Source organism: Sciurus carolinensis, chromosome 16, assembly GCF_902686445.1.
Source record: "Sciurus carolinensis chromosome 16, mSciCar1.2, whole genome shotgun sequence".
Lineage (NCBI taxonomy): Eukaryota > Metazoa > Chordata > Mammalia > Rodentia > Sciuridae > Sciurus > Sciurus carolinensis.
The window spans coordinates 53114841-53141357 of NC_062228.1; the positions used below are offsets into that span (position 1 = coordinate 53114841).

The 26517-nt window shown below is 56.9% G+C and overlaps 1 protein-coding gene across 3 annotated transcripts; it reads left to right on the forward strand.

The window, feature by feature from the left end:
- Mark4 (microtubule affinity regulating kinase 4) lies at positions 1-26331 on the forward strand. Of its 3 annotated transcripts, XM_047527794.1 has the most exons (18): positions 1-345; positions 4843-5043; positions 7602-7655; positions 7776-7824; positions 8508-8573; positions 8675-8745; positions 9370-9426; positions 11753-11989; positions 13712-13831; positions 14123-14222; positions 15360-15469; positions 15568-15727; positions 17637-17854; positions 18487-18590; positions 21086-21364; positions 21529-21608; positions 22497-22541; positions 24003-24211. In XM_047527794.1, exons 1-18 carry the CDS (start codon positions 295-297, stop codon positions 24065-24067), a joined length of 2067 nt encoding a protein of 688 aa, XP_047383750.1. In that variant the 5' UTR covers positions 1-294; the 3' UTR covers positions 24068-24211. The 3 variants fall into 3 exon arrangements, with proteins under 3 accessions (XP_047383750.1, XP_047383749.1, XP_047383751.1); XM_047527793.1 differs by lacking the exon at positions 21529-21608 and having other exon boundaries at positions 24003-26331; XM_047527795.1 differs by lacking the exons at positions 1-345; positions 21529-21608 and adding an exon at positions 1141-1159 and having other exon boundaries at positions 24003-26331.
- The last annotated feature ends 186 nt before the right edge of the window (positions 26332-26517 follow it).

The following is a 26517-nucleotide window of genomic DNA, read 5'->3' on the forward strand; positions in this document are numbered from 1 at the left end:
TCGCCTCCCTACGCCGCCGCCCGGGCCGGCTCCGCGCCCCCTCCCCGGCCCCCGCCCGCCCGCCTGCCGGCCGCCCCCATGGCGCCCCGGGCCCCCACTGCGCGGGGCCACTAGGACCCTCGGTGTCCCCTCTCCCGCCCTGCCCCCTCTCCCACGGCGCGGACTCGGGCGTCCACGGCGCCCAGCTTTTGAGCTCGCGTCCCCAGGCCGGCGGGGGGGGAGGGGAAGAGAGGGGACCCCCGGATCCCCGCCCCCCCCCACCCGGCCGCCCCTGCCCCCTGGGACCCGGAGAAGATGTCTTCGCGGACGGCGCTGGCCCCCGGCAACGATCGGAACTCGGACACGGTGAGTGGTGCCCGGCCCCTTGGGGAGCCCTGGCCGGGTCCAGCACCGAACCCGTGGCCGGGCCGTGCCCCTCGCCCCGCGAGCCCCTACCCTCATTTCCCGGGCCCGACCCGGCTCGCCAGCCCCGACCCCCTCCCGGACTTCAGGCCCTCGGTCCTCCCCTCCCAGCCCAGCCCGACCCCCGGGGCGCCCCTCTCTCGGGACCCCCTCTTGTCCCTCTGCAGACCGCTTCCGCTCGGCTCTCCTCCCTCCAGGAAGCCCCCTCCCCGGCCTCCCAGCGGCCCCTCCCTTCTCCGGCGGGTTCCAAGCCCTTTCCCTCCGGGCTCCGCATCCGACCGCTCGCCCCTTCCCGGATTTGCAGGGCCCCTGACCCCCTAGGCCCAGCCCTGGCCCTCTCCCAGCAAGGCCGGGCCCAGCCCTGCCTCCGGCGCCGGCCTTCCTCGCCTGGGTCTGGGTGCCGGCTCCCCAGGAGCCCCCTCCACTCACCCAGCCCCCTGGCCCTCCAGGATCCACCGCCCCTGTGGGCAGCTTCCCGCAGGAAGCTGGGTTCCACCTCTCTCCGGCCCAGGGCCCTTTCTGGCTTCAAGGTCTCTCTGCGCCCAGGCCTGGTCCTCCTCTGCCAAGCAGCCCTGTCCTTGGATTCCCCACATCCCCTGGCCCCCCCCAGGTGCCACCTGGACCCTCTCTGGTCTCTTCCTCTCCCAGGAAGCCTTGGCCTCCAAACTCCAGGCCCCCAGCCCAGGCTCGGATTTCTAGGCCCTGGACCAGTCTGACTCCAGGCCTCATCCTCCCTGTATCTGCTCCTCAGCTTCAGGCAAGCCCCCTCCCCAATCCCCCAACCTCTTGACCTCTGCCTGGGCCCATTCTAGGCCACCATCCCTTCCTCTGGATTTCCAGGCTCCCTTCTCTTCTCCTGCCTCAGGGCCTCCCCCTTTCCTTGCCAGGGGTCTGGTCTCCCAAGGAAGCCCCTCCTCAGCTTCTGAGGTCTTCCTCAGATAGACAGACTTCCAAAAGGCTCCTGGACTTGCAGCCTCTGATCCTGCTCTCCTGGCTCTAAGCCCTCTTCTCTTGGGGTCACTCTGCTGGAAGCCCTCTCCCCAGATTCGTAGGCCTCTTGATGACCCACGGGGCTCAACCCCGGTTGCTCTGGGCTGCTCTTACCTGGGTAGCCCCTTCCCCCACACTTCAGACCCTCAGACCCCTCTCCATGTCAAGGACTGCTCCTGGAAGCCCCCTTCTCAATTTCTGGGAGTTTCCATGGTGCTTAGGCCGTGGCCCAGGGATTCTTGGCTCTGATCTCCACTGCCCCTGTGGCTGCAGACCTTCTCACCATCCCCTGGCCCCTCAGTCGCTACACCATGGCCCAGAACAATCCCAGTGAGCCCCCTTCCTATTTCCCATGTTCCTGATCATTCTAAAGATCAGACCACCAAACAGCCCAGACTCCTCTTCCATGAGGGTCACTGTGCCTGCCCCTCAGGCCTCCACTGCCACTCCATATCCCCTCAAGAGATCCCTCCCCTTCTTCATCTCTTCCTCCAGAGATGCCCCACTCCATTGTCACTGTGGGCAGTTTGGAGTCGTGGCCAAGGCCGAGCCACCTCCCTTCCCAGTCACTACAGTGAGGTACCAGGGAGGTACCCAGGCCATGGTTCTAGTGTGGATCTGCATGCTGGTTTGCATTGTGTCCTCAGACAACTGGTTCTCCCTCTCTGGGCCTCAGTTTCCTGACCTGGGAAATGGGTGACCATTGAGTCCCTCAGAGGATTACTGGGACAATGTGGGTGAAGCGCTCCTCTGATGTTGGCCCCTGGTGTGCCTGTGGATATGAGTCAGAAGGCCGAGCGCTCGCACCCCTGGGCTGTCTGTCATTAGTGGTGCGGGAGCTTGCAGAGCCTGCTGACCCTCAGTCTCCCTGACTCTCCGTGGGGCTGATCTAATGCCTCCCCGCTGGGAACTTTTGAGGAGGAAGCCTGTTGTCATTTTTATTACTTGAATTATTCAGATAAACTTGGGTTCCAATCAAGTTTCTGTTCCTCCCTAGCTGTTGACCTCCGGCAAATGACCTCACCTCTGTAAACCTCAGTTTCCGTATCTGTACAGTGGGGTTCGTACCAGGACTTCCTGTTCTGTTGGCTGTTGAGATCTGTGCCCAGTGGGGATTTAGGGTGACTGATTCTCTCCTGTCCTGCGACTCCAGTCAGTGAGGCCTGCCTGCCAGCCCTATCTGGAAGTCACCTGTCTCCCTCTGGAATCGGAGGCACAGCCCCCTTTCCTGCTACCTGGTTGCCTTGGTAACAGCCGTGGGGTTACACTCTCCCACCTCAGGTTCTATGGCCCCCCCACCAGGGGCCAGCCTCCCCAGGTTCCCTAGCAATGGGCCTGGCATTAGGGCGCCAGCAGAAGGGATCCGGGCCACTGGTGGTGTGGGCCAATTTTAGCTCCGGCCCCCAGCCCCTGGGGGCTCTGTCACCCACTGCCCCAGATGCCCCTCCCAGGGGTCCCTCAGCAGTGCTGCCTTCAGTGGGGTGCCATCCCACCTCCACTTGCCCCCCAGTGCCTCGTAGCCCTTATCCCAGTGGGAATCCCAGGCCTTATCCAGGGTCTCTGCCCTCCCCTGGGGGAGGCCTGGGGCTAGGAGCCGCACTTAGGGTCTGCAGCCTGGGTTTCCAGGTGCTCTGCTCCATTTGCCCTGTGACCTTGGGCATCGTACTCTTCCCCCAGATGTGGGGGCTTTGGGGTCCCTGCCCAGAGAATGCCTGTCTTAATTGAACCCACGTTGGAGGTCGGGGTGAGGGTCCCGCCCGCCACAGGTGTTGCTTGGAGTGTAGCCCTGGAGGGGGCTCCTGCCCAGACTTGGGGAACCCTGTCTTCTTGCCCCTTGTGAATGAGCTGTATGACCTTGACCAGCCCCTGCTGTCCAGGCCTCAGTCTGCAGTGTGCAGGAGCAGGTGCCCCCAGTCGCGCTCTGGGAGCCAGATGCGGGCAGCCGCTCCCCAGCTCGGGGCTGGGCTCCGTGTGTCTGCTCAGTAGGGACGAAGCAGGAGCGTGGGGAGAAACTGGCTGGTTCAGATCCTGGCTCTGGGCCTCAGTTTCCTCCCTTGTAAAATGGGTGATGATGCTCGCGTGGCATTGTGCCACATTAATGAAATGTCAGTCGTCGTCACTGGGAAGTGGCCTGGCAGAGAGTTCCTGCGAGGAGCAGATGGGAGCCCCCAGCCCATCGGCTATGTGGCCTGTCCTCCTCAGTGTCCTTTGTCCCTTGCGTCCCACCCCCAGCCCTGAGAGGGCACAGACTGAGCAGAGCTGTTTTGGCTGAGGCCTCTGACATGCTGGGCCCAGCCCTGAAAGGGAGCCGCTGTCCCTGGGGCTCACAATCCAGGACAGGGCAACTTGGAGCAGGCAGGTGACCTGTGGGGGAGGGAGGCCCGGGAGGGACAGGATGGCAGGAACAGAACGTTGGGGACAGAGGAGTGAGGGCGTGGGAGATGGCAAGGCAGGGTGGCGAGGGCAGACTGAGGATGAAACAGTGTTCCCACAGCGGGCGGGCGGGTCACGGCGACTGGCCAGGCTGGGGGCAAGGGGAGACTTGGTTCCAGTGTCTGGAGTAGAACTGGGGCCACAAGGACTAGAGCACAGCAGTCCCCTCCCAGTGCCCAGGGCACATTCCAGGACCTCCAGAGTTGCTTGGGACAGAAAACCCTGGACAGAGGTCCTATGATCAAGTTCAGTTATAAATTGGGTTCAGTAAGAGCAACAATAACTACTGCCCAGTGGCGCACGCCTGTAACCCCAGCCTCTCGGGAGGCTGAGGCAGGAGGAACATGAGTTCAAAGCCAGCCTCAGCAACTTGGGCCCCTGAGCAACTCAGCGAGACCCTGTCTCTAAAAATATAAAAAAGGGCTGGGATGTGGCTCAGGGTCAGGTGCCCGAGTTCAATCCCTGGTACCAAATAAAAGAAACAACTACTAATAAAATAGAACCATCATAACGTAGTATAATAAAAGGTATTTTAAACTTACAAATTGTTCATTACTGGAATTTTCCATGTAATATTTTTGGTTCACAGTAACTGGAACCATGGCAGGCGACACTGGGTGATGGTCAATAGTGCGGGCTGTCGGATCATGAGCTGGGAATCAGGGCTGATGTCTGGGTGTAGACAGGAATTTGGGGGCTGCAGTGGGGACAGTGTGGATGGAACAGAATGTCGGGTTTGTGGTGGTCGGGTGGAGCATTGTTACCGAGGTGAGGGTCACAGCACTTAGAGTGAATGGAGTCACAGCGAGAACAGAGGCTGGGGCCGCTGGACGGCCCTGGGGCGGGAGGCGGCCTTCCCTCATATTCCCTGAGGCCTCTTCTAGCATAGAAATGCAGGATCCAGAGGTGACGTGGTTCTCTCAGCCTGGGATGGAGAAGGGCCACAGGGGCTGGTGGCCAGGGCGCCCTGGAGCGGGACGGGGCGGCTCATGGCTTGCGCTCCTCTCCCCCGCCCAGCATGGCACCTTGGGCAGTGGCCGATCTTCAGACAAAGGGCCGTCCTGGTCCAGCCGCTCCCTGGGTGCCCGCTGCCGGAACTCCATCGCCTCCTGCCCCGAGGAGCAGCCCCACGTGGGCAACTACCGCCTGCTGCGCACCATCGGGAAGGGCAACTTCGCCAAAGTCAAGCTGGCCCGGCACGTCCTCACCGGGCGGGAGGTGAGTGGCCTGGGGCTCGGGGCTTCTGGAGAGGTCGGGGCTGGCCCTCTCGTCGCCTGAGGACCGTAGGTGGGTCCCTGACTCTCAGGTTTCACCCAAGCAACCCTAGTGGACAAAGAAAACCAACTCAGGCCTCCTGAAACTGCCAGGAAATCAGGTGGCAGGCAGAACCGGCTCTAGTCCTGAGGACGCACATGGACTCGGTGCCTACTCTGGGCCACCTCCCGGTGTCAGGGGTGGGCTGCGGCTGCTCAAAGTCTTCCAGGGGTCTTGCGTCCCCAGTTACCGGGCCTCACTCTCCGGCCCCCTCCAGAGTCCTCCCTGCAGACTTTGTTGCAGAAAGAGCTGGCGCAGACGTGGGGACCTAGACATGAGATCTGAAGTTCATACTTCAAGGGAGAAAAGACGGTGGGTGGTTTCACGATTTCCTCTGCGCTCTCTTCGGCTTTGAAAAAAGCGACAGAAGCAATTCTTCCCTGCTCTGGACGGACTCTTCCCTGCCCTTAGGCAGCCCATGGCAAATGCCCAAAAGACACCAGGCCCCATTGGTTTTATGGGCAAATTCTTCCTAAGGTTCAAACGTCACGCCAGTTCTTCCAGAGACTGAACAAAGCCGTTCTGCTGCTGACAGGGGTGTGTGTGCGTGGCGCTGGGGATGGAGCCTAGGACTTCATGCTTGCTAGGCACGTGCTCCACCACCGAGCCACGTCCCAGCAGATCTGTACGTGCCAGCTTGCCACAAGAGCCAAACCAGGCCAGAACAGAATCATGGACCAGGCATTCTTGTGAATGTCAGTTCAAAAATCTTGTTTATTTTTTTGAGACAGGGTCTCACTACGTTGGCCAAGCTGGCCTCAAACCAAAGACCTTAAACAAAATATCAGCAAATAAATCCCCGGCAAATCAGTGAAACAAAGCTGCGTGATAACAAAGCTGGTTTTGTCCCAAGAATGCCAAGTTCTTTTCCATTTGACAATTTATTCACGCACTTCGCCACATTCACAGATTAAAGGAGAGAAACCATATGATCGTCTCAATACTGGCATAAAAAGTGTTTGACAAAATTTTAAAAAATCCATTCGTGAGAAAATGAGGAAAGCCAAGGGACCCTCTCTCCCACAAAGAACATGTCGTTCACCATATGTGGATCTTGCGCATGGTTCCAGAGGTTTCCAGAGGACTGGAGTCTAAGGGAACAAGGCCTCCCGGGGAAAGAGCTGTCTAATCTAGCACACCTGGGGGTGGCCCAGGACCCTGTGGAAAAACTACAGATGGGCTCTTTTTTTGGTGGAGGGGTACTGGGGATTGAACTCAGGGTTGCTCTACCACTAAGTGACATCCCAGCCCTTGTTATTAAAAAAAAAAAAAAAACTAGAATTTAAATTTTATTTGGTTTTTAAAATTTTTTTTAGTTGTAGACGGACAAAATACCTTTATCTTATTTATTTTCTTTTTATGTGGTGCTGAGGATGGAACCTAGTGCCTCACACGTGCTAGGCAAGTGCTCCACCAAGCCACAGCTCCAGCCCCTATTTTTTTAAATTTTGAGACAGGCTGTTACTAAGTTGCTGAGGCTGGCTTCAAACTTGGGATCCTCCTGCTGTAGCTTCCCAAGTTGCTGGGATTAAGGTGTGTGCTACCGCCTTAGATTAAGACTTCTTTTTTTTTTTTTTTTTTAAACCACTCACTATTGAAATGCATGTGGCATTCTACCCCAATGTGTGATTTAAAATAGAAACTAAACTGTAAAATAAATATAAGGAAAGTTCAGTAATATTGATGACTACCTCAAAGACCTTTTTAAAAATGTCTAAAAAAATTTAAGAGTTTAAGGGATAGACTCTATCAAGCTACGTAACCTTGACGGAGTGACTTTCGATCCTCCTGCCTCAGCCTCCCAAGCTGCCAGGATTACAGCATGCACCACCAGGCCTGGACTGGCGTGGTTTCCCATTTGTGAATGGGGATGATGGTCGCACTCATTCCACAGGGTGGTTGTGAGGATGAAGGGGTCTTGTTTGTGTAGCACACAAACCAGGGCCTAGTGTTCAGGACGGGCCAGTAAATGTTAGCTAGATGTTATTTACCATTTTATACATGTGATGGGCCAGGTGTGGGGGCATACACCTGTGATCCCAGCAAGGAGGCTGAGGCAGAAGGATTGCAAGTTCAAGACCAGCCTCAGCAATTTAGCGAGACCCTGTGTCAAAAAATTAAAAGGGCCTGGGGATGTGGCTCAGTGGTAGAGCATTACAGGTACCTAAAAAAAAAAAAAAAAAGATGTGATGAAAAAGGACCTGAGATCTTGGTCACCCTCACACACATAGACCCGGGAGCAGCCTCATCAGGGCCCCACCATGGAATAGGGGACACTTCCTGCAGAAGGAGATGAGGGAACCGTATGTGGAACGGCCCCTGGCCCAGGGTCCCCGTCCTCTAGGAATGGCCTGGCTTGAGGATTTTTCTGAGAAGGGACATCCAGGGTATTGGGAGTTGGGGGACCTCTCCCATGTCAAGGGCCTGTGGAACCCTGACCTGTCCCCTTCCTCTACCTCTAGGTCGCCATTAAGATCATCGATAAAACCCAGCTCAACCCCAGCAGTCTGCAGAAGGTGAGGCCCAGGGAGGGGCATCAGGGTGGGAGCAAGGTTCCAGGGACAGCCGGGTGACCTGCCCAGTCCCCAAAACCATCCACCCTCATTCTTCTCTGTCTTCCTTTCTGGCCTCGCCAGCTGTTCCGAGAAGTCCGCATCATGAAGGGCCTAAACCACCCCAACATCGGTGAGGAGGGGAAGGGAGGGGGCTCAGAGGCAGGCCGCCAACTAGAGCACTGGGAAGGGAAAGCCCTGGGGGAAGAAGGGACCAGTGGGTATAATAGTTAGACCTGGTTCCTCCTAGTGGTATCACTGCTGTGTTACTTTAGGCAACTCACTTTACATCTCTGAGCCTGTTTCCTCCTCTAAAGTGAGAGTGATAAAAGGACCTATTTCAAGGTCGCTGTGAGGATTGGAAAAGTTCACGCATCCAGAACACTTCATTCAGGGCTGAGCTTGGGGTCTTGTCTGTTTCCATCAGGAGCACTGATGTCACTGTCATTGTCATTAGGCAGGGAGGGGAGAGAGGTCTTAATGGAGAGAGGCAGGTTTTAGTCTGTCCTCACAGTGGCGTTTGCCCATCCATTCATCTGTTGTTCCATGAATACCGGGTGGCAGCAGTGTGGCAGTGCCAGGGACACAGTGAAGAACGCAGACTACCCCTGGCCTCGCCGAGCTGGGGTTCTTGTGAGAGGGAAGGCGGCCGAGTGGGGCCGGCCAGTGTGGAAAACCTTGCCGCCAGTAGGGAACCATGGAGGGTTCTTGAGTGGGGGCAGTTAGGGTTGGACGTCCGCGTCGTTAGAGGCCGGGTGGAGGGTGGAGGGGGTGCCCTCCCCGCCTAACCCGCGTCCTCCCTCCCGCCCGCGGCAGTGAAGCTCTTCGAGGTGATCGAGACCGAGAAGACCCTGTACCTGGTGATGGAGTACGCAAGCGCCGGTGAGGCCCCGCCCCGCCCCGCCCCCCGCCCCGCCCTGCCCTGCCCCGCCCTGCCCTGCCCTGCCCTGCCCTGACCCGACCCGCCTGGCCTCTGCCCGCAGGAGAAGTGTTTGACTACCTCGTGTCGCACGGCCGCATGAAGGAGAAGGAAGCGCGGGCCAAGTTCCGACAGGTCAGCCGCCGGGCTGGGGCGCTGGGGCCGGGCTGCCCAGTGACGTGGGGGTGCGGCTCAGGTGGAGGTGCAGAGTGGGGGGCCCCGGATGTACCGATGCCAGGTGTGGGGTGTGCGGATACCGGGCCCAGGTGCGGCCGAGTGGGCAGCGAGCTGGCAGGAGAGGGCTGCAGGTGCGCAGGGCTGGGCTGCGTCCGAGGGGCCAGGTGTGTGAGCGTGCAGGACGGGCGTGTCTGGGCGTGCGGGTGACGCTGACGTGGCTGTCCTGCGTGCGAGGGGCTAAGCCATGGTGAGTTGGGACCATGCCCATCTCCAGGCCTGGGACATTCTCACGGGAGTTCCCAGGGGTGAGTTGGAGGGGACTAGTCCTTATGTCTTCAATCTGAGGTCCTTGGGTGTGGCGGGGTCTCCGTGTCTGGCGTGAGAATGTCAGGTGATCTAGTGCAGGTGTCTTGGTGGGTCCCAGGACATCTTCTGCTGTGACAGAAGCAGGCACGAGGCTTCAGGGACTCGGTCTGCACCTAGGGGAGGCTGGGACCCAGGGGTTCGGTCGTGAATGGCTTCACAGACCCCGGAGGGGGGCTGACCACTTGGGGCCACAAGTAACAAACCTTCTCCCCGCAGATTGTATCGGCCGTGCACTACTGTCACCAGAAAAACATTGTACACAGGGACCTGAAGGTAAGCCCCCAGCCCACTGTGACTTCAGGGATCCCAACTCGGCCACCCTGGCCCCTCCCCAGCATGTCCCCTGGCTCCTCCCTAGGCACCAGGGCTCTTGGTTTGTTCCCGAGCTTTTGAGGCCAAGCAAGGTTGGTGGAGGGACGGGAGTGACAGGGAGAGAGTATCCTACTGCACAGGGACAGTGGGACACCACAGGCTGTCACTCTCAGAGCCTCGGGACAGGGCCTCTCTCAGACTCAGAACTTTCAGGAATCTTGAGAAGAGGTTTTAGGTCCCAGGAGCCACGCCCTGCAGGGTCTTAGAATCAGGGATCTTGGAATGTGAGAAGGATCTTGGAGAGAATCCAGCAGTAGGTGGGACTGGGACCCAGCAGGGCTGGACCCCAGCCACCTGCTGAGCTGAGCCCCGCAGCCCCTTGGGTGGTCCACACCCCGCACTCAGAGGGACCAGCAAGGATTGGGCTTCCCGCCTGAGACTGGACAGGTGCTGAGGTGGAGCGAGCCCCTGTGTCAGCACCAGGCTGTGACCTAAGGGCTTAGGGAGCCACTTTGTCAGCTCAGGTTTGTTTTGTTGTTTTAAAAAAAAAATCTTCCACCTGGAGACCCAGGCAGGAGGGTCCCCAAGAGTTTGAGGCCAGTCTGGGAAACAGTGAGACCCCCATTTAAAAAATAAAAATCCACTGTGGATAGGTACTTCTGTAAAATATAATAAAAATGAATTGCAGGAAAAATGAGATGAAAAAAGTATATTCAAAGTGCAAGCCTTGTTTTAAAAATTATTATGAGAGCCAAAGACATAAAATGCCACTGTCCAATTGCTATAGAAGGTTCTGGCTTGCTGTGTGTGCCAGGAGGCCTGGGATGCGCTCTGCCAGCTGGGCTCAGGGGCTGGTGGCTGCTTACGTGGATGCCGCACGCCCCCTGCTGGAGGGTCCTGTTAGTGCGCCAGGGGACCAAATGGGAGGTTGAGGTGGAATTGTGGGGTTTCAAATACCAGGGCGCGAAGTGCCACCAGAGCCAGACTGGGCTGCTGTTGGATTCTGGTTTGGGACGAGCCTGTGAGGTGCTTTGAGGGTCCAGACCCTGCTGGGGTGGGAAGTGCAGGAGGGTGCCAGGTGGTACAGAAGCTCTGAGGGACAGGGTGGCCCTGAGGAGGACACAGTGCTGGTGGCCTAAGCTGCTGAGGACCTTGCACGGGACAGCCAGACGTGGGTGGGACTGGGGAGGGAAAAGAAGCAGGATCTGGGTGCTCCTCCTCGTGCCAGCCATGGCGGCCACCGGCCCTGTTGGGCTCCAGCTGAGCCAGGTTCTTTCCGTGGGCATGAGGTGGCCTCCCTGAGCTTCCATATCCTCATCTGAGAAACGGCAGTCACAAGGCTACCTTCCTCAAGATGTAGACAAAGCCTGCGGGGCATGGTGGCCAGGTCTGTCATCCCATGGCTCACAGGGCCGAGGCAGGAGGATGGCAAGTTCAAGGCCAGCCTCATCAACTCAGTCAGACCCTGTCTCAAAATAAAAACTTAAGAGGGGGACAGGGGTGTAGCTCAGTGTGTGGAGTGCTTGCCTGGCATGCACAAAGCCCTGGGTTCAGTCCCCAGCTCCACACACAAAAAAGAAAATTTAAAAAGGGCTGGCATGTGGCTCAGTGGTAGAGCATCCCTGAGTTCCATCCCCATTCCACAAAAAGAAAGAAAGTAAAGGACAGAACCTTCTATCAGTAGAAAGCAGTCAGGTTCTAGAACACTGACCAGCTCCAGCTGTCAACGTAAGCACACCACCTACATGGTGGGTGCCATTACCCTCAGTTTACACACAGGGAAACTGAGGCACAGGACTGGGCCACCCACCCAGAGTCACACAGCGGGCAAGAGTGGAGCTGGGCTCTCAGTGTCTGCACACGCACCCACCCGTGCCCACTCTTATAGATGACGGCCCACCAGGCCTGGTACACAGTGGGTGCACAACTAATAGACAAAATTATTCATATTTTATGGAATTTGAGTGATCTCTTATTGTAATTTCTTTCCTGCTGGATAAGCTGAGGCTCAGGGAGGGGCGGGAGGTTGCCCAGAGACCTCAGCTCTGCAGACCAAGTCGGGTGGTGGTACCCGCTCAGCTCTCACAGGTGCCAGGCTTGTTCTGGGCCTTTTATATGGACTCACACATTTAATCCTCAAATCACCCGCTCCATGGAAGAGGAAACTGGCCCAGGGAGGTAAAGTCACTCCCCAAGGTCACACAGCCTAGGGAGCAGTCTGCGAGCAGCCCCACACCCCCATAGGGCTGGGCCCCTGAGCCACCTGTCCTTCCTCCTCTGCGCCCAGGCCGAGAACCTCTTGCTGGACGCCGAGGCCAACATCAAGATCGCCGACTTCGGTTTCAGCAACGAGTTTACGCTGGGCTCCAAGCTGGACACATTCTGTGGGAGCCCCCCGTACGCCGCCCCGGAGCTGTTCCAGGGCAAGAAGTATGACGGGCCGGAGGTGGACATCTGGAGCCTGGGCGTCATCCTGTACACCCTCGTCAGCGGCTCCCTGCCCTTCGATGGGCATAACCTCAAGGTGCCGGGCCGGGCTGGGTGCGGGGACTTACTCCACCATCAGGCCTGTCCCTGCACCTCTCCTCTGCGGAGGACAAGGGTGGGGCTGACCCGAGCAGACACGGAGCAGGTGGGACCGGGTCCCCACCGCCAGGAGGCCAGTCCATATGGACGGTGCTGTTTTGGGGCTCAGGACAAGCTTGAGTCCCGGACTCAGCTTGCTCACTCGCTCAGGAAGTATTTGCTGTCCACCTCTGACATTAGGGTCACTTTGAGGCTTTGCAAATATGTGACAAAAGTGGCAGCAAACCCCTGCCCATAGTTGCTGCTGTTCCACGGGGGAATTGAGAAGGTGCTGTGCCGAGTGACAGGAGCCAGGGACGAGGCCAGAGCGCGGCTTTCGTCTCTGAAGTGTCCGTGGCAGGCAGGCAGATCCAGAGGCACCGCAGCTTAGCCGTCACCTGGGCCAGTGGGCAGGCTGGGGAGGGGCTTCTCCAACTGCTGGCAGCAGCGGAAGCGTAGCCGGTCACTGAAAACCCTGGAATCGAGTGCCCAGATCTGAAGCCCTCCGTCCCCGTGGACTGATGTCCCAGCCACCAGGCCAGGCGGGGAGCAGAACAAGGTAGTCGGGAGCTGTGGTGGCGGACGCCAGCCGGTGCTGGGCACAGACACTGGGCAGGGCGGCAGGCAAGGGCGCACAGTCTTCCTCCGGGTGTTTTTCGCTTGAGCTTGTTGTTGGGAGGTGTTGCCGGTCTCCAGAAAGTTGCAGGACTCCAGAGAACGCGTGGCCCCGAGATCTGTGGTGCCGTATCTGGCTGCACAGGCACATGACAAGGTTGCTCTGGTCCCTGTTGATGGACTGTGGGACAGTTCCTTGTAGACACTGTGTCCCTTTGTCCCCAAAGGCTACAGTGGGTTATCTCCTGAGACCAGGAGCGTTTTCCAGACAATGGTCACATACAGGACATTCATCAGTGGCTCAGTCCTGGCCACCGCCCCAAGGTCCCCACTCGGATCCTGTTGGTCAACCCAGAAGCCTCCTCGCAGCTATTTGTCCTCCTGGTCGGGGATCCGTTCAGGCTCCCGAGTGCACTCAAACCCCGTGTCCTTCCATCTGGAGCAGCTGCCAGCCTCTCTGTCTCCCCTGGTGCTGGCATGGCGGAGGGCTCCGGCTCGACCCCACCACCACTTGCTCTGTCCCCTCACTTCTGTGGAGCTGGGAGGGGTGCCCTGGGCTTCCAGACCTTAAGCCCAGGGTTGATCTTCCACAGCCTTGCTTGTGGCCCTCGTGAAAATCTCAAACAAAAAGCAGGCCATGTGTGCTCCCTGTAGGTCCTCACAGACTCGCAGCCCTTCGGGGGACAGGCATGGCTGGGGAGGGCGTCACGGCCCCCTTTGTATACCTGGGCCAGACTAGTGCTAAGGCTTTCACTGTGACCCTGTTCACAGATGAGGAAACTGAGGTCCAGAGGCCCCCTCACCTCCCCACCTCTCCTCTGAACCTGGCTGCAGAAATTGCCCTCTAAGGTTGTCCCTGAATGAAAGTTATGTAGCTTTGCAAAATTATTTTTTAAATTGCCGCATCTCTCCAATGTTCCCATTTTACAGATGAGGAACTGAGGTCAGGGGAGGGGGCTGGGACTTGGAGCTGCTGTCACTTCCGCCGGGGGTTGGGATGGAGAGGAGTGTGAGAGGAGGGCTGGGAGTCATGGCTGACCCCTCCACAGTAACCCCGTCCCCGCAGGAGCTGCGGGAGCGCGTGCTCAGGGGGAAGTACCGGGTCCCTTTCTACATGTCTACCGACTGTGAGAGCATCCTGCGGAGATTTTTGGTGCTGAACCCAGCTAAACGCTGCACTCTTGAGGTGAGCCCCGGCCCTGGCCCCCGCCCCCACACTCTGCCTCCTGCCCCGACCAGGAGCCCAGGAAGAGCTGCGGGCCTCCCCCCATGGCAGCCTCGCCCACTCCCACCACCCAGCAATTAGCTAATGAGCTCCTGGGTGATCACAGGGTGCCGGGACCCAGCTCTGCGGGAGGCGGGGAGGGGCTGGCCCTAGGGAGTCCTGGAGGCGGGCAGGGCAGCAGCCCCACTGGGCCCACCTGCGCCCGAGCTGCGGGGTTCTGGTTCCTTCTGTCAGCCCCTCCTCTTCCCTCAGCAAATCATGAAAGACAAATGGATCAACATCGGCTATGAGGGTGAGGAGCTGAAGCCATACACGGAGCCTGAGGAGGACTTCGGGGACACCAAACGCATTGGTGAGGCCGCCGAGCCCCTTGTCCCTCTGGTTAACGCCTCCTGAAGCCTGCCAGGCACAGTGAGGAGCTACCCCTGCAGCTGTGTGACCCTAGCGAGCGTGTCCCCTTCGTGCGTCTAGCTCTTCGTGGGCAGGTGGGTCAGTACCAGACCTGCCTCCGGAGTCGCTTCGCGTTTTCCCTGAGTCGTCTGCAGAGCCCTGGCGGCGCCTGGTGTGTGATAGGTGCTATGCTGTCAGTAGCTTTTTTTCCCTCTGGTGCCGGGGATTGTACCCAGAGTGCTCTACCACTCAGCCACATCCCCAGCCCTTTTTTATTTTTAATGCTGAGATAGGGTCTCTCTGAGTTGCTGAGGCTGGCCTCAAACTGGCAGTTCTCCTGCCTCAGCCTCCCAATTATAGGCATGAGCCAACCACACCAGCTGTCTTTGACTTTTAAGAAATCAGGTCACTGCTGGAAGAACCTGAGCATAAGTGCTCAGTGACCTGTGACCCCCCTTTGGTTCTGAGCTCTCTGGTCTGGAACCTGGAACTCTTGAACCCTAAGGTGTTGGCTCTGGAAGAACCTGTTAGAAACCGCTCTGGAACCCTCCTCCACAACTGAGGACTCTGTGGTCACCATCACAGTCGGCTGCATTAGCCAGGACTTGCCTGGTTGCCAGTGTCAGAAACCCCAAGAGACTGCCATTTGATAGGTCAAAATTTGCCGATGCCAGCTATTTCATGCCTTAACCTAATAGTGACAGTTTATTCATTCACATGACTACAAAGGCCAGGGTGTGCAGCCTTCAGGCACAGCTGGCTCCAGGTGTTCCAAGACACTTGGGGACCTCCACGGGACCTTCTTTTCCATCTGGTCCTCACCCTAGGAGGAGAGCTGGCAACAGCATGTGCTGGAAGCCTGGATGCCCTATCAGGGAGAGCAGTCAGTGGCAGGTGGCCTTAGGGATGGAACACTCTGGTTGGTGGGATGTGTCTGTGTGCCTGTCCCCTGGGGTATGGAGTAGGGGTCAGGATTATTCTTCCAAGGAAATGGGCATGCCATGGCAGAGGGAGGTGGCTCCTAGGCAGACGGAGAAGCAGGTGAGGCCGAGCAGGTGGAAGGAAGGCCCAGGAGACTGACCCCCGTTTCCCCCTGCAGAGGTGATGGTGGGTATGGGCTACACTCGGGAAGAAATCAAAGAGGCCTTGACCAGCCAGAAGTACAACGAAGTGACCGCCACCTACCTCCTGCTGGGCAGGAAGACTGAGGTTAGAGGACAGGGATCTTCAGGAGTGTGGCCTGCCTCGGGTGGAGGGATTGGAGGGGCAGAGGGGACAGTCTCGTCTCGTCTGCCATCCTTCTGCAGGAGGGTGGGGACCGGGGCGCCCCAGGGCTGGCCCTGGCACGGGTGCGGGCGCCCAGCGACACCACCAATGGGACGAGCTCCAGCAAAGTCACCAGCCACGGCAAAGGGCAGCGGAGCGCCTCCTCCACCTACCACCGCCAGCGCCGGCACAGCGACTTTTGTGAGTGTGGCCCCGCCCCCTGGCCCTCAGGCCCCGCCCTCAGGCTCAGGGCCGTGCTCTGATCCCCCACTACCCCCCATCCTCCAGCAACAGGAGGCTGTGTGGTAAAGACGTAGGGGCGATGCAGACTCACTCGGAGGGAGTCCATCTGGAGGAGCGGCCACACGCAGAGCGGATGTTCTGTGCCTTGCTGCTTCTCTGATGGTCTGGTTTTTCATTTCTCTTATCTCACCTTATCTTTTTTTATTAATTTTTTTAGTTGTACATGAACACAATATTTTATTTTGTTTAGTGTTTTCATGCGGTGCTGGGGATCGAACCCAATGCCTCAGGCGTGCTAGGCATGTGCTTTACCACTGAGCCACAAGCCCCAGCCCGGCTTACCTTTTCTCTTGATCTGTGAGCACACAGATTTCTGCTTTTTCTTTTTTTTTTTCAAACTGAGAATTGAACCCAGGGGTGCTCTACTACTAAGCCACATCCCCAGCCTTTTTAATTTTTATTTGGAAACAGTGTCTCACTAAGTTACTTGGGGCCTTGATAAGTTGTCGAGCCAGCCTCAAACTTGTCATCCTCCTGTGTCAGCCTCCTGAGTAGCTAGGATTACAGGCATGTGCCACTATACCCAGTTCAGATTAATTAACATTTCACTTAGAATACCAGAGACCAGCCCAAATGGTCCTAGAATCTCTTTAACCTACTCATCTGGGATGGAGCACTGTTATCAGACTCCTTTGGGAATTAATTCACTGCAACTGGGGCACAGGACTCATTGTACAAAGTGACAGCTTAGAGCCTGCCTTCTTACCTCTCCTCCACACTGAAATGAGGGGAGGCCATTCCAAGGGGAATGAGCCGGGGAAGATACCACATTGTACCCTACATTCTGCAACTGAAAAGTATCTGCTGCAGAAAATAAATAGACCCCACTACTGGAGGGACTGGGGTTGTGGTTCAGTGGTAGAGTGCTCCCCTAGCATGTGTGAGGCACTGGGTTTGATCCTCAGCACCACATAAATAAATAAAATAAAGGTATTGTGTCCATCTACAACTAAAAAAAAAACTTTTAAAAAAATTAGGAATGGAAACCAAGCATACTCTCAGCTACTTGGGAGTCTGAGGCAGGAGGATCACAAGTTCAAAGCCAGCCTCAGCAATTTGGTGAGACAGTCTCAAAAATAAATAATTTTTAAAAAGAGCTGGGGATGTAGCTCAGTGGTATGGTCAAAAAAAAGGGACATGGAAACTTCCAAGTGGTCTGCCGCCCACATCTTCATCAAATTTAAGTTCTCTCCACTAGTTTTTAAAGAGTTTTATTGAGCTAAAATTCACATCCTGTACAGTTCACCCATTTAAAGTGCTCGGCCCCGGCATTACTATATTTCCATGGATGTGATTCCGTCACCAGACTGCACTGTGGGGACACTTCCGTCACACCAAGAATGCCCAGCGCTCCTCCATCATTCCTCAGCCCTTCACCCACCCAGCCTCCAGCAGCACTAATCTGCTTAGCCTCTCTGGATTTGTCTGTTGGACATTTCATTTAGGAGATTCTGTACAGTATGTGGCTTTTTGTGGAAATACCTTGACCATCCACTGATGAGGGACATTGAGGCTGTTCCCAATCTTTTGACATTAAAAAAAAAAGGAAAAAGGCGAGAGGCGGGCCGGGGTGTGGCCCAGTGGTCAAGTGCTTGCCCCACGTGTGCAGCCCTGAACCAGGGGTGTGTGGGACTGCGCAAAGCCTGCCTGTCCCTGAGCTCTCCTCTGGCTTCTGGGTCCCCACACGCGCCCAGTCACTTCCACAGAACGATTCGCAGAGACTGCAGTCTGTGTCAGGAGTTCGCCCAGGGCCGGTTCTGGGCCTCCCAGGGGATGCCAGCTATACCTGACCCCCTCCCTCTACCAGGTGGCCCGTCCCCAGCACCCCTGCACCCCAAGCGCAGCCCAACCAGCACCGGGGAGGCGGAGCTCAAGGAGGAGCGGCTGCCGGGCCGGAAGGCGAGCTGCAGCGCGGCAGGGAGTGGGAGCCGGGGGCTGCCCCCGTCCAGCCCCATGGTCAGCAGCGCCCACAACCCCAACAAGGCGGAGATCCCCGAGCGGCGGAAGGACAGCACGAGCACCCCGGTGAGTGGCAGGGGGCGGGGGCCCCCTGGATCTGCCTTGCAGGTGCCACCCTGCAGTTCCCCAGAGCAGCGTGTAGGATTTGAGAAGAACCTGTTGGCACCAGAGGGCTGGGGGGTGGCACCGGCCCTGTGGAGGCTGAGGTGACCTCAGCTCGGACCTTGATGTCCAGGAGGGTAGTGGGATCCCGCCACTCCTGTCTTCATGGGGCTCAGTGTCCCTTCGGGGTGGGGACGTATTTGTCTGCAGTGGGCACCCAGGAGGCCCCGAGGCCGCCCGCCAGGGGTGGGCACATTGTGAACTGACACGGAGATCCAGAGGTTGAGTGGGGGGCCCAGCAGGGGGCGTGTTCTGAGCTGGCGACACAGCCTGACATGGGCTGGCGGGGGACTGAGTGTGGCGTGTGGAAGCGCGATCGTGAGAAGTCGCTTCGGCCTTCCTCGGTTTCCCCGTAAGCTCCGGTGGTCTCCGTGACCCAGCTCCGCGACTCGTGGCCCTCTCCTCCCACTGGGGCCTTTGAGCCCCTGCCTGCTGCCGGGCTTCTACCCAGGCCCTGACTCAGTCCTCCTGGGAGAGGCAAGAGGGGGCGCGGCGGGCGGCTCTTCACCTGCTCCTTTCCCTGGTGTCTCCCACAGAACAACCTCCCTCCCAGCATGATGACCCGCAGGAACACCTACGTTTGCACAGAGCGCCCCGGGGCAGAGCGCCCATCCCTGTTGCCAAATGGCAAAGAAAACAGGTATGGGGGCCACGGGGAGGGAGGGGGCCTGGTGGGGAGCAGGCCCCTGGATCTGAGATGATGATGTCAGTGGGTGCCACAAGGCTGGGGAGTGGCAGGGTCCGCCCTTCCCTTGATAGGACCTGCCAGGTACCTCTGTCCATGCCCCCACTTAATTAACTAGTCACTGGCCTTAGAACAGCGGTCTGTCTGGTTCTCCACCTACGAGCCGCAGGAACCCAACTGGATTTTTTGAATGATCCATTTTTAGAACTTGAGAGAAGCCCCAGATTGTCACAGCTTCCACATCGTCTGACTGGGTGGTCCAAGGCTGTGAGGTCTCTCTCAGCTGGCAAGCAAAGGGACCAATTCCAGGGGGCAGGCTCATGCACAGGGAGTGAATTGGTGCCCGTCCAGGAGCGTGGCACCTCCAGGATAACCACACTGTCACACGCCTGGGCCACCGGGAACGTGAGGGCCAGAGGCGGACGCCCCGCTCTTGGGTGTGCCTGTTGAATGCAGGCGGGTGTTACGGTGGGCGGGGGCGGGGTGATGCAGTGGGCGACAGTCGTGATTCTGGGACTACTCAGTTCTGCTTAAGGCTTGCCTCCGAGCTTTACTAGTAGGATGATTTCAGGCAAATCTCTGAGCCTATTTTCTCCTCTGTAGTATGGGGCCAACACCAGCTTCCTCCAGTCCCCATTAGAGTTCTGATGCCAACAGGAATTTCCTGGACTGGCACACTAGGCTCTGGCTGAGCTTTTTTTGATGGTTACTAAATAAAAGTAATAATAGTGGTCATTCAAGCAGCAGCCATGTGCAAGGTACCTTAGCTGGCATAAAGCTTCTAATGATATTGCAAGGTAAATGCTGGTATTTACATTTTATAATTGAAGAAATGAGGCACAGAAAGGTTCAATAACTTACCCAAAACCACACAACTGCTGAGTCAAGGAGCAAGGATTGCAGACTGACTGCAGAATATGCATTGGTAGCTACAGTAACACAGCCTTCCAGTTCTGGTCAGTTAGATTATGTCTGAGCTACTGGAATAAAGAGACCCCAAGGTATGGTGGATTAAGTAAGATGAAATTTTGGGGCCCAGGGATGTAGCTCAGTGGTAGAGCACTTACCTGGCCTGTATGAGGCCGAGTTCCATCCTTGACACTTCAGGGTTAAAAAAAAAATAGGGTTTTCCAAAGAGTCCGGGCTGATTCTGCCAGTCTCCATGCCAAGACTCCAAGCAACTTACCAACTGCCACTGTTTCCCAATCAGCAGGAAGTGGAGAAAACTAGAGGGTATGCAGCACTCTTGAAAGTCATGGCCCCCTAATCCAACACTGTGGTGCACACCTGTAATCCCAGCTGCTCGGCAGACTAAGGCAGAGGATTGTGAGTTCAAAGCCAGCCTCAGAAACTTAGCAAGACCCCGTCTCCAAATAAAACATTTTTTTTTAATGTCTGGGGATGACACTCAGTGGTTAAATGCCCCTGGGTTCAATTTCCGGTACCAAAAAAAGAGAGAAAGCCAAGTCTCAGAAATGGTACAAGGCACTTCTGCTTGCTTCCTATTGGTCAGAGTATAGTCACATGACCACCATTCGTCACTGCAAGGGTTTCTGGGAAGTGTAGTCTCTGGCTGGGAGGCCACAGCCTGGCTCATAGGAAGTAAAACCGAAATAGTGGATTCAGGGGGAGAGGTAATGGCCTCTACCACAGTCAGGATTTCCTTTCTGAGTTCTAGGCTGGTCCTTGGAAGATAGAAATTGGAATTCTCTCTGAGTTGTCAGGATTGGGGGAGTCAGAAGCACTGGGGGAAGACTGGGACAGTCGGACCCCTACTCCCTCCTAATATCTTGAAAGAGAAAAGGGGTCCCTTCTGTTTTTTTACACATCAGCCAGTTGTCATGGTTGAACCGGGTGTAGTGGCACATATATGTAGTCCCGGTCACTTTAGATGCAAAGATGGCAGGATCACCTGAGCCCGGGAGTTCAAGGCCAGCCTGGGCAGCATAGCAAGGCCCCCACCTAAAAAAAAAAAAGAAAAAGAAAAGAAAAGAGGAGGAGGAGGTTGCTGTCATAATGAATCGGGTCCTTGATATTCACATGTACTCCTTTCCCGAGATTGGGTGATGGGAGTTCAGATGGCAGCCTTTGCCAAGTTCATTTGGTTCCTGAAGTGTGGATGGCATACAGCAAAGGAATCATCCACAAATGTATGTGAAATCTATTCAATTGCCAAATCTGGAGAGAGGAGAGTTGGAACGGGACAGATTTGAGGAGGTAGAGTTTAAAGAAGGAACAGATTGAAGAAGAGGTAACAGAAGGAGAGTCAATAAAATAATGCTGGGGGTCTGTGGTCCACAGCCTGTACAACCATACATAGCAAGCAGCCCTGTTTCTGAACTCCAGGCTGGTTGGGGTTTGTGAGCTTAGGATAGGACAGTGAAGAATCTGTGGGATCAGGGCCCAGGCTTGCCTCAGGGCCTCACCCTGACCTGTCATTCTCTCCCTAGCTCGGGCACCCCACGGGTGCCTCCCGCCTCCCCCTCCAGTCACAGCCTGGCTCCCCCATCCGGGGAGCGGAGCCGCCTAGCACGTGGCTCCACCATCCGCAGCACCTTCCACGGTGGCCAGGTCCGGGACCGGCGGGCAGGGGGCGGGGGCGGCGGGGGCGTGCAGAATGGGCCCCCCGCCTCGCCCACGCTGGCACATGAGGCTGCACCCCTGCCGGCTGGGCGGCCGCGTCCCACCACCAACCTCTTCACCAAGCTGACCTCCAAGCTGACCCGTCGGTAAGCAACGCCCGGCACCAGGCGGGGGTGGGACCGGCTCGCCTGTCTACTACTCTGCTCTGCCTCCTGCGCCCTGACCTCTCCTCCTTCTCCTCTTCCTTTTCTTCCTCCTCCTGCTCCCCTCCACCATCCCCTGCCCCCGTCACCTCCTCCTCACACTGCAGGGTCACCCTCGATCCCTCTAAACGGCAGAATTCTAACCGCTGCGTCTCGGGCGCCTCTCTGCCCCAGGGATCCAAGATCAGTAAGTCCCGTCCACGCTCTGACTGGCACTGCCTCCTGTCTGCACGTCTGGCTGTGTGTGCGGGCCTCAGGGAGGGGCAGTGGACGAGAGTGGGGAACGGTGTCTGTATGTGGGGTCTGGGTGTATATTTACTCCTTTAATAAACTGCAGTGGCCAGAAGCATGGCCCCTGGAGCCAGACTCCGGGGTTCCAGATATCATGTCTGAGGGTGACCTCCAATAAGTCTCTGGGCCCAGCTTTCCTCTCCTGTACAGTGGCAGTCCCTACTGCAGAACCTTCCTTTGAGGGTTGTTGTGAGGACTGAGAAATTTGCCTTGTAAAGTGCTTTATGACTGCATCCTTTAGAAATAATTTGTTCAGTGCTTTCACTCACTACTTCTGTTGTTCATGGGGAACCTACTGACCGTGTGCTGGTGCCATTCTGGCCCTGGAGTAGAAACTGAGCAAAATGTAAAAATTTCTTGCACAGGCAGAGCCACATTCTAGTAGGGGACCAGGCAGTAAATACATAAGTCATATGTATAGAATATTGGGTCTTGATAAGTACTAAGAAGAAAACTAGAACAGAACTTCGGTCCAGGCTGTGGTGAAGGGAGGGACAGGTGTCACTAAGGAGGTGTCTGCCATTGGAACAAAGCCGAATGTGGTGAGGGGTCTCTCTGTTGTCCCTTCTACATATAGTTGTCTCCCCACCCCCTCTTTCTCTGTCTTCCAAATTCTTTGGTGTCTTTTCTACCACCTGCACTAACCCTCTCAGGATGAGCCCCCTTCTGGAGATGTAAGGGATCAATTCTAGCCAACAGGGAGGGACTGGGCTGGGAGGCAGTGGGTGGGGGAGGAGGGCTCCCTATGTTCAGATTAGACATCCTGTCACCTCCCGTCCCCCAGGGTCGCAGACGAACCTGAGAGAATCGGGGGACCTGAGGTCACAAGGTGAGTGCATGTGCCTGCCCCTGACTACCTCCCATCCCCCTCCCTCACCCCTGGCCCTTAGAGGGGACCGAGTCCCATTTTCCTAGCCCAGTGTCCTGAAATGCCCCTGACCTGCCTCCTCTGCCAGCTGCTCTGGATTCCTGCCCTTTGCACTGCAGCCCTGAGCATCATCCCTCCACCATCTTGTCCTCGCTGCAGCCCTGCTGCCCTCCTGTCAACACCCGCCTCCTTTAGCCTCTCATCCATGGCGGCAGATGTTGCCCAAGCTCTGAGCCAGGGAGTGGCAAACAGCATCTGTATGGGTGCAGACAGCAAAAACAAATGGTTGTGGCTGTATCCCAATAAAACTTTATTTAAAAAAGCAGGCAGCACCAGGTGTGGTGGCGCATACGTGTAATCCCAGGACGCTGAGGCAGAAGGATGTCAAGTTCAGTTAGCCTCAGCAATTTAGGGAGACCCTGAGCAACTCAGTGAGATGCTGTCTCTAAATAAAATACAAAATAGGATTGGGGATGTGACTCAGGGGTTAAGTACCCCTGGGTTCAATCCCCCATACAAAAAAAAAAAAAAAAAAAAAGCAGGTGTGCTATAGGTGTCCAGGCCCTGCTTTAGTTTGGCCCCTATCAATTCAGAGTCCCCAGTAGAAACAAGAGCCTTCCCCATATTTCCAACAAAGTCCAGGGCTGACTTTCATTGGCTGGGTTTAGGTCACATGTTCACCTCTAAGCCAATACCCATGGTCAAAAGGGTGGTGTACTCTGGTCAGACCTGGTCATATGTTCATCCTTGAGCCAATCGTAGTGGCCAGAGCAGTGGGAGTTCTGATTGGCCAGAGCCTAGTCATGTGTTTACCCCTGTCCGCCCTCCTAACGCGGGTCCACTAGGTCAGGAAGAACACTGGCACTTTAGGTGGGACATTTGCCTTTTATAGAGGGGCCTCCCGCACATCGTAGGACGTTTATCATCCTTGATCTGCCCCCTCCCCCAACCTAATGAACAAACAAGCTCGCTTGCTCCAGCAAGACCCCAAGATGGAGTAATGAATTTCTCACCCAAACCATGTGGCAGGGCCACTCTGTCCCATGTGGTCATTCATGTCCAGGTTCTTCACCCCCATTCCTTAGTCATCTGCACAGATTTGACTGGCTAGTGCTGCTGCCCGCTCTCTAAAGGTCACTCAGTTCCCAGGCATGGAGACTCCTGTAAAGGACGCCAGGTGGAGTGGCACTCCTCACTTTATGCCCACAGCCCCAGAATTTAGACCAGGCCATGCCCAGCTTCAGGGGAGTCTGGGAAATGTGATCTGCATGTCCCGCTGAAACTGTCACTGCAGGGGCATGGGGGAATGGTTTTTGAGGGGGCCGCTAGGCGTGTGTCCCGAAGTGGAGAGAGTTGCCCCTCAGTTCTCTGCCACCTTACCCTTGTCTCCCATCTTTGACCCCTACTGTCTTCTCGCTCCAGTTGCCATCTACCTTGGGATCAAACGGAAACCGCCCCCCGGCTGCTCCGATTCCCCTGGAGTGTGAAGCTGACCAGCTCGCGCCCTCCCGAGGCCCTGATGGCAGCTCTGCGCCAGGCCACAGCGGCCGCCCGCTGCCGCTGCCGCCAGCCACAGCCGTTCCTGCTGGCCTGTCTGCACGGGGGTGCGGGCGGGCCCGAGCCCCTGTCCCACTTCGAAGTGGAGGTCTGCCAGCTGCCCCGGCCGGGCCTGCGGGGCGTTCTCTTCCGCCGAGTGGCCGGCACCGCCCTGGCCTTCCGCACCCTCGTCACCCGCATCTCCAACGACCTCGAGCTCTGAGCCACTACAGCCCGGGTCCCTTCCTCTTCCTCTCTCTCTTGTTCCCTTTGCTTCTACAGGAGGAAAAGGGGACAGGGAGGGGATTCTCCTTTTGCCATCACCTCGGTTTCCATGGATTTGGTCGGGGGACAGAAACTGTCCTCTCTGCTGTTCTCCGTGGCTGCTTGGCACGGGAGAAGGACGAGGGGACTTAGTGGGGGGAGCTGGCACCCTCCTGGAGGCTCCAGCCAGTCCTGCTCCCCCTTGCCCTGCCAAGGGGCACCGAGGAGACTTTGGGGGCAGGGCAGGGCCGGAAGGGAAGCTGTGAGAATGCCATTCCTCCCAGAGCTCAAGAACTAGGCCTTGGGCGGGGCAGGGACTGCTGAGCCTGAAGACTGGAGAACTCATGGGGGCCTGGGGATGGGGTCAGAGAGGCAGATTCCTTCCCCTCCCCCACCCCTCATGCTCGAACCCCAATTCCTGCCCCAGGCTGGCGCGGGGCACTTTGTACAAATCCTTGTAAATACCCCTCCCCCCTCTGCAGAGGTCTCTCGAGCTGCCGCTGACACCTCCGGGTTTTTAAGTTATTACCCCCCATCCTCCTCCCCTCAGCCCCTCACCTGCAGCCTGTTGCCCAATAAACTTAGGAGAGTCCCCCCACGCTGACCCAGGGGTCTTCCTTCCCCGCCCTCCCCTGCAGGTGAGCGGAGGAGGAGGAGGAGGTGTGGACCCGGGCCCAGTGGTTTCTCCTGCCTGAGCCCGTTTGGTCATCTGCAGAATGGGAGTGGCGGGTGTGGGGGTCGAGGATCATAGTGGGAAAGGGCAGAGGCCAAGAGGCCCCAGGTCCTCTCTTGGGGCCCCGGTTTGTCCACTCCCACCAACCATATTACACTGGACTCAGCCTCTTCCTACTCCAGTAGTAAATTTATTCAATAAACAGTCATTGACCAGTGCCTGCTCTGTGCCAGGCCAGTGCTGGACCTGGAGACATGGGCTGTCCTGCCTGTGGCATGCAAACACCAGGGGAACCGTTATCTTGGGGAACCTGGAAAAGTAGCTCCAGAGGAACTCAAACTGGAGTTGGGCTTCGAAGGATGGGTAGGAGTTGGTGATGCCCTGAGCCAAAGCCCCAGCCCGTGGGAGTGCATGGTATGACTTCAGCTGCGTGCAGTCCAGGGTGGCTGCTGTGTGGGCATGCGGGGAATTAGAGACAGTACTAGGAGGAACGGGCCATCTGCACTGATGGAGCAGAAAAGTATTTGTTGGCTTACTAATAGTTCAGGGCTCTGGCCTCAGGTGTGGTTGAATTCAGGTTTTCCATCTCAGTTTTCATCAGTATAAATTTAATTCTAGTTGTATCATCCAATGGATGCTCCTTTCCTGATGGCAGACTTGACCCCAGCAACCCCAAGCATCTGTCCCTCCTCATTGCCAACTTTCAGCAAGTCTTGAGGCAGACCTGATTGGCCAAGATAAGTCTTGTGGTTATCCCTGAACTCTGTTCAATTTCCTTCTGAAACTTTTCTCTCTTGGGGTTCCCCCACAGTGTCCTTACTGATGGAGGCCTTGACCTGTTTGGCTGAATGGCGGTCAGTGGCCTGCCCAACGAAACCCAATCACTGACTTTAGAGTGGCTGGGGCCCCCACCTAGAGCTGAACTTAGGGTTCCCTGAGGAGAGGCTTCATGCCTGGAGGGAAGCAGAGCTCCACAGGAGCCACTGTGGTTCACCTGGGGCCACCGTGAGCATGCTAGGCTTTCTTCTGAGGCATTGGGGAGAGTTTTGCACAGTTTAATTGATCCCCAAAGGCCACCTCTGTGCTGGGACATCTCCAGCCCTACCCTTGCAGAGCTCACGTTCCAGTGGTAGAGACAGATATGTCTTCAGACCCACCATCCAGAGGGACAGGGCTGGTGTAGGTGAGTCCAGGGGGGCACCTGCCCCAACCACGGAGGCCTTCCTGGAGGAGGAGAAGCTGGCTACACACGAGATGACATGTGACTCAGGGTAAGTACGGTCACTGTGAAAGATGAGGGTAGAGGTGTCTTTAGGGCCTTGAAGATCCTAGAGAGGGCTCTGGGCTTGCTTTAGGAGCAAGGAGAGTTGAGAAGGTTTGTGTTGGGGTGTGGGGAAGGGCAGAGTGGGACTGAAGGTGGCGAGAGGAGGGGTGGATTTAAGAGGCTTAGGAGGCAAAATGGGC

What these genes read in the sequence shown, in the direction of transcription:
- Mark4 (XM_047527793.1), top strand. Translation starts at nt 295, where the DNA reads ATGTCTTCGCGGACGGCGCTGGCCCCCGGCAACGATCGGAACTCGGAC. An exon ending in GATGGAGTACGCAAGCGCCG is followed by an intron (nt 8,574 to 8,674) that starts GTGAGGCCCCGC and finishes CTCTGCCCGCAG; the next exon opens with GAGAAGTGTTTGACTACCTC. An exon ending in CGGGGACACCAAACGCATTG is followed by an intron (nt 14,223 to 15,359) that starts GTGAGGCCGCCG and finishes TTCCCCCTGCAG; the next exon opens with AGGTGATGGTGGGTATGGGC.